This window comes from Schistocerca serialis, chromosome 1 (assembly GCF_023864345.2).
Source record: "Schistocerca serialis cubense isolate TAMUIC-IGC-003099 chromosome 1, iqSchSeri2.2, whole genome shotgun sequence".
In the NCBI taxonomy this organism is placed as follows: Eukaryota; Metazoa; Arthropoda; class Insecta; order Orthoptera; family Acrididae; genus Schistocerca; species Schistocerca serialis.
The window spans coordinates 70,378,994-70,386,146 of NC_064638.1; the positions used below are offsets into that span (position 1 = coordinate 70,378,994).

Here is a 7,153-nt window from a genome sequence, read left to right on the forward strand (position 1 = left end):
CAAGTCCAACAGGACAATGCGACACCCCACACGTCCAGAATTGCTACAGTGTGGCCCCAGGAACACTCTTCTGAGTTTAAACACTTCTGCTGGCCATCGAACTCCCCAGACATGAACATTATTGAGCATATCTGGGATGCCTTGCAACGTGCTGTTCAGAATAGTTCTCCACTTCCTTATACTCTTACGGATTTATGGGCAGCCCTGCAGAATTCATGGTGTCAGTTCCCTCCAGCACTGCTTCAGACATTAGTCGAGCCCATGCCGTGTCATTTTTGGGGCAGTTCTGCGTGCTCATGGGGACCCTACATGATATTGGGCAGGTGTACCAATTTCTTTGGCTCTTCACTGTATAACGTAATTGGATAGATTAAAAAAAAATCTACTCACCAAGTGGTGGCAAGAGAACAAACACATAAAGATATTCAAATCTACAAGTTTTCCAAGCCAGTAACTCTTTCTTCTGGCAGAAGGGTTGACGGAGAAGGAAGGGCGGTGTCCTTTCCCTTCCCTCCATAATATGCTGAAATTCAGTTTAAAACCAATTGACATTATATACGATTATCACTTATCGGTAATGCTCTATAATATTGTACTACCTGTAAGTAAGTTTATTTGGATGGCCATCTTACACAGCAGTTGTTATGTAACAATTATTACTCGGATTTTCCTGTATTAAGCGGCCTGCAAACTAAAGTTTTTCACCAAACGCATTTCGCTTAATGGTAAATCATCATGAATGGAGATTCTGCAAACATCTCGCATACGAAACTTATTTTTCCATTTCAATTGCCATAGAGGTAAAAGCAGTTTTGTTGCTGATTGTGAAGCGCAAATAAACATAAAACAGTATTCTTTGGTGTGAATACTGTACTACAAGCAACTCTGATTCTTTACAAGTAACTAGGGACAAAACTGTGTTGAACGACACAATTTTCAAATACCTCATACTACAGTTTTGCGACGTTATTACGTCGGTCAAATGCAAGTTGTTGAGTCTTACAAGATTTTAGCGTCGTCATTTGCATCATATGTTAATCTTACGTAATTACACATTTTTTCTACATTTATTCCGTTCACCAAGTAATATGTGCAATGGATTTATTATGTTTCTTATAGTGCCTCAAATTGCAGGGTTTTGTTTACACTCCCTGTTACCATAGAAATTTACTGGATAGCGCCTACTGAAAAATGTTTCTAATAACTTTATTTTACTGTCTGTCCTTTATTGTATCAAACTGTCTGTTTATTTGACGATTACTTTGTATCTAGATAAATAAACGAAATAAAAACTATTATTTATGCCAAATGCATACAGAATAAGGATCTTACTCTGCACCACGTTTAATACAGCGTAAAGCCAGTACCGTAGTTCGTCCCTTCGTATATTTCTCTACTTCAAATTCGATTACAGACACTTGCACTCGAATGCTAGCGAGCAGTCGAATGAAGCGGTAGACTGGTGACAGCAAGTGTATTTTGTCTCGTGACCTTGTTCTTAGTCGGGTTAAGAACCATATTCGTATTTTGTTGTGCCTCTCCATGCAGCCGGCATGCCAGTTTTCTGTTCTCCACAACTGCGATGATGCAAGGGGGCAACACTCGGAGATTCTATTAACAGGAGATTTGGTATATATGTACGATTACCATGAAAACAAAGTCCACTTTCGAATAAATTTTCTCATTCCCTTAATCTAGGAGTATTCGTTTAAATATTAAGGTATGTCCACGCGATGCCTCTCTCCTCGTGCGCATCGCAATCGCAGAGGCACGGGAATAAAAGGCCATGCACAAAAGTGTGTGGAAAGGACGCATGTGCTCATGAGCTTTCTCGTAATCACGTGTTGGCTCATTGCGCAACCACTCTGCGCAGTGCTTATTCCCGAAACAGGGTGATACTTACGGGGGTTTCTTAGTCGTTACGTGAAGTAATTAATTTTCAATGTGTAATTTGTTTTATTTTTTAAAAAGTTGTGTACATGATTTTAATCATCAAATACTGTAATATCCTCGGACTCGGCAAATTTGGGAATATCGTAGACGCAAAAATCCACTAGGACGGAGGTTATATTTTCTAGTTTTGTATTTGCCACATCATCAGTGTCCGTCGTTCCTATTTCTAGTAGTTTGCAGGGGAGTTACACATACCCCATCATTTCTTTTCTTCATATATCACTCCAAAATTATACATACATGCCCCCAGCTGCCTGTCGTCTGCTAAAAAGTGTAAGTATTCCCACCAAAGGTGAGAAGCAATGCGTTGACGGCATTTCCAGGAAAATACGCATTTGCAAATGCGCACACGTAGCTGCGCTGCTGGAAATTTACGCGCATGCGTAAAGTAGAGCAGCGAAAATGGCATCGTGTGGACGCACCTACCGCATACACTAGTTGGCCTCTGCAAACTGCGCACTTTAAATTTTTCCTGTAAATATAAGAGCCTGAAATATGTCAGTAGTATGCAGACACATTTCAGGTTAATTTTTAAACCTGAGAAAACCCGTAAACGCTGAAAGCAAATACTTGTAACGAACGTCCTTATGACATACAGTACATATATTCCGTACAACTTCGATATTACAAGACGCAAAATAGAAAAATTTTCAGCTTCTAGGCACAATTTCTCAGACATCTCCAACTCAGTTGCAACGGAAAGTAGGAGTATCATGGGGATGACAGCGACGACTAACTGTCTTTCACCAAGATATCAAATATTCACGTTTACAACCAACTATGCAGACTTCATTGCAGTTTTCCAGTCGTGGTCTTGAGGTTGCTTGGTAAGGCGTGTATCGTCGCATTCTGGCCTCGAGTGTGATTAAGTTTTTCACCATCAGATTTACTCCGTGTTGCGATAAAATTAGATTACTATAAAAATAATGGAGCATATGGTAACACTTTCTGATACCCCTATGTGCTGGCTGTATGCTTCACATACGGTATGATAGTTAAAAAGGAGAAAAAAGAGGGGGACAATTGCTTGTCGTTCGTTAGAAAAACTTCAGTACTGGTAATATTTAGTGTTGACAATGTAGGTACACTGCAGACTCATCACGTTGAAAGTGCCCATCAGCTCAAAGAAGGAAAAATATTCGTATAATCAGTATAGTTGTAAATAATTAAAGTGACTGTCGTATGTGCTTTTACGCTATGTTGCAATTTTTGAACCTGCGACAATAGAATAAAATGCCGACGCATCCAGGTAATAATTTTATGTTTAAAGTGTCAGAAGCCTAAGCTAACTCCATACAGTGCTCATGATTTTTAAAGGGATTAAAAATTACTAAGGCCCCGTATACACAAACGTTAAGTCATTAGAATAAATTTATCGCGGTTCGAAGGATAAAGTGAAGGTTCCAAAATACCTTTACATTTACGCCGATCTTTCATTTTGACACAGGAAACTGTTTTTCTTGAGAGGACAGTACATTAAACAACTCTATCTTTGCTACACTTTTATCGAAAAATTTCCGCGAAAAATCGTCTGTGAATGAGTTATCAACACGTTATGTCGTACTGAGAGCTATTTCGTTCTGCTAATTTTGACGTACATTGATTGAGAGAGGGTTAAACAGGTCATGGAAAGCAACTAATTCCGAAATAAAAATGTGAAACATAGCAACCACCATCAAAGACAGAGGCTACTGCAGCTGATTATTAGGCATAGTAACTATGGCTTAATATAGCCACATCGCTGTGTCGCATTCTTCGATACGAAATGGAAAGAATGGTGTTAATGAGCTATTAATAACGGTGGGGAAGTGGTTGGATTGAGACCGAACATAAGAACTTTTTCGGTATGGCGGATCTGATAACACTGCCGATTTTCTTAACTTGCGCAGCACTGTGAATCCCACTTCGAAACGAAGAATATAGACTTCCCCACTGAGCTGGCTGCCAAGCCCATCACGGACGAATCGCGAAATTTCCATTATATCGAGGTACAGGTACTTAAGGCGAATGCTGAAAAGTAAGAAGTTTTTCCGTATAGGGTCTGAGAGAGTCAACACGAAAAGGGTGATCTGTAGGTAATGCTATTCAACTACTATCCTTTACCCTTCACTCGATTGTTGGAGAGGGTAAAGAAATTCCTACAGAAACCTTGACTGCGATGCTTTACACGCCAGAAACAAACCGTTCAAAAGTGAAATACTGATATATACTTTAGTTTCTAAGACACACGTAGGATGACGCCACCGTAGATTACGGACGGCTGAAGTGTTGGAAGTAACCGTATTTCCCCATTTCCAGCGGCGAGTCGTACGGGATACAACGTGGACGAAGCATGGAAGACGCGTTTGACGTTCTGGGGCATTTGGTACCCGAAGTATCTATCAAAATTCTGAGGTAAATTGTTAAAAATACAATTAGTAGGTTATTTAAGGAACATGAGAAGAGTTCATGTATAGCGATAGCTGACAAAGCCTTTAATCTAATGAATGTTGAGCCCAGACATGTCCTCCAGACATGGGTATTACGTAAGTTTCACACGTTGTCTTATGAAAGGTTGGAATTCAGTTGTTGCTGAAGTCACCGTTCTTTCTTGATGAACAAATGACGGCAAATTAAAAAAAATAAATAAATACCTATAGCAATCTGAACTTCGTCGCCCCCTGCAATGTTTCATTTTGTTCATAGCGCAAGAATTTTAGGTATAAGGGCAGATATTTTTAGTAAATGAAGCGAATAATTATTGATGAAGGAAATAGGCGTTGGATTCACGTAGATCTGAAAATAGCAGGATCATAGCCATTATCTTATTACGCCAGATAAGATAAACAAATTAGAAGTCACCAGTTAGAAACTCGTGCTATACGATACATGGACTAAAAGATTTGGTATAGTTGCGATATAAACTTGTAGAGCTTCCATAGTAACCCTTTGCTGTAACTACTAGATAACACGCAAATGTGCACATGTATAGGGAGTTGAGGGAGGAAACGGTGATCAGAAAGAGCGCCCATGAATTTCATGACTGCAAATTGCTAGCAACTTTGATACTCAAAACATTGATTAGTTGATTACATATGGTTGTACAAACATTACAACCGAAATACCGTCAAACCTATGATGAATGTGCCTTGGCCCTCACATGTACCCATATTTGGGCAGGTCAGCAAATATAAATGAATATTAAATTACACATCACCTTAGGAAAAATGTTTCCCAGAATTTTATGTGGTAATTCACTGACAATGGGATAATAGGACAGGTTTTACTGTTACATGAAAAGTGACAGGAATTACAACGCTGCCTGAGTTATGTAGTCTATTACTCATATAGCTACAGACTAACACTACCCCCCTTCACGACCACTACCACTCCTGTCTTTCGTCCTCCTCCTCCGGTTGCTGTAGAATATAATAGATTCTGGTGCTTGTGAAATGCTTTTAAGTAGGTTTAGTTCACTAAATTGAAGTTCACAGTAGTGTTAAGCGCTGTAGTTACAGTGTGATGATGTGAGAATGCCCACCTTCCTCTCCCTTACCAACCTGCACTGAAATCTTGATAGTGGTGACAGGTTCATCTGTAGCGAAGCCAGACATCCTGGTTAGATTAGGTGACAGTTTTATTGAACATTCAGAAAGCAACAAATATAAATGTGAAATAAGGGTCATCGTAACAGTGATATGTAACATAACTAGATATCTTAAGTTTATGTATATTTGGTTAGTTTTGCAACATTAAATACACTGTTTGTTACTAGTATTAAAGTAAAACTGCAAAGTCTATACAAGGTAATAGAAAAGTCTTAAGTTTTTCGGTGCATATTGTGTAAGTATTGTTGATAAAGTACAAGAATACAAAAGAGTTCATTAGGTAAGTCTTGTTGCACTCTAAATCTCTCAGTACATATATAAAAGCTTTGATTACATGTGATCTCTTAAGATTTTTGTTTAAAAATACAAGTAATTCATGTTTTAATCATTAATTTTTTTAATTCTGCAGGATGCTGGATATGAAATCACTTGGGTCCGCAAGCAAGGTTTGCAAACACTGGAGGTCGCTATGCTATAGGGATACTACCCTGAAGCGAAGAATGAAAAGATTTAGGGAGCTGCAAGTACTGAAGAAGAAGCTGCGGAGAGTTAGAAAAAAACTCGCGTATATTAAGAATGAAATAGCAGAATTAGGAAATAACCACAGCCTTAAACTAGTTTTTATGGAATCGTAGTGCCAGTAATCTAATTTTAGTTAGCTCTTGACTAATAACAAAGCAGTGACTGAATCTCTGCAGTAATTTTGTACGGATGATGAGACTGTACTTTGGAATAACATGCACCACTATTGTACCGTAACTCAAGTAAGAGGGGTCTTGAGCAAACTGAGATTTCAAAAATTGCTTCTGCTAGAGAACAGCTGCAATGCTGACTTTGACAAAAGGGAAGAATTTGTTGAAGTGGAAAATATTGATCGTGAAGTGTGTTGCGTAACTTCCTGAATAAGCAGTTTCACCATACTTGTTTGTGAACTTCCATTTGCATCATTTGGGATTTTCACCAACTTATGAAATGCAGTCCTTACTATAGTTTGTGATCAGGTGCCCTTGAATACAGGGCATCAATTTGTGACAATGTGTAATGTTTTTAACTTTATTTTGTACGTTTATTTGTATTTGAGGAAATAAAGTAATTATTTCTGTCTGATCTCAATACGTTTGTTCTTCTGGAGTACGTAATGTTATTTGTTACTATCAACTATACTAGGTTTCATCTGTGTTGAATCTTTTTCCAGAACAAATTTATTATCATTTAATGTAGAGATATTTCCACTGTGTTACATCATACATTGCACAGCAGTAGCAAGACCAGCAAATTAATCAATACTTAAAGTTTATGAGTGATTTTTATTTAGCAATGGGACACACAATTTTTCTTGTGAGTGAAGGCTTTGGAGATAACGGTCACACCCGAAGTTACTTCTACATCTGGTGATGACTCCATCCAAGACAAGATGCTGTGTCCTCCCTATCAAAAAGTCCTCAGTCCAGTCATAAGTTTCACTTGATACCCTTTGAAGATGGTATAGTTAGTTTAATGTTCTGTCGATTACTCGCTCAGTTGACCATAATGTGGTGACTGCCAGTGGTGCAGCAGAGCCACCTGCTTGGCTGTCATCTGGCACATTTCACTCAACTTGTTAATGATGTGGG

General features: G+C 38.6%; 1 protein-coding gene across 4 annotated transcripts; it reads left to right on the plus strand.

Moving 5' to 3' along the window:
- The first annotated feature begins 1,464 nt into the window (after positions 1–1,464).
- LOC126456957 (uncharacterized) lies at positions 1,465–6,634 on the plus strand. 4 transcript variants are annotated; one of them, XR_007585418.1, is made up of 3 exons: positions 1,465–1,629; positions 4,252–4,347; positions 5,950–6,634. XR_007585418.1 is itself a non-coding variant. In XM_050092897.1 (3 exons), the coding sequence occupies exons 1-3, from the start codon at positions 1,543–1,545 to the stop codon at positions 6,173–6,175; spliced, it is 417 nt and encodes a 138-aa protein (XP_049948854.1). In that variant the 5' UTR covers positions 1,465–1,542; the 3' UTR covers positions 6,176–6,634. The 4 variants fall into 4 exon arrangements, 1 of the variants encoding a protein (XP_049948854.1); XM_050092897.1 differs by having other exon boundaries at positions 1,465–1,637; XR_007585419.1 differs by lacking the exon at positions 1,465–1,629 and adding an exon at positions 1,651–1,928.
- Positions 6,635–7,153: the final 519 nt, after the last annotated feature.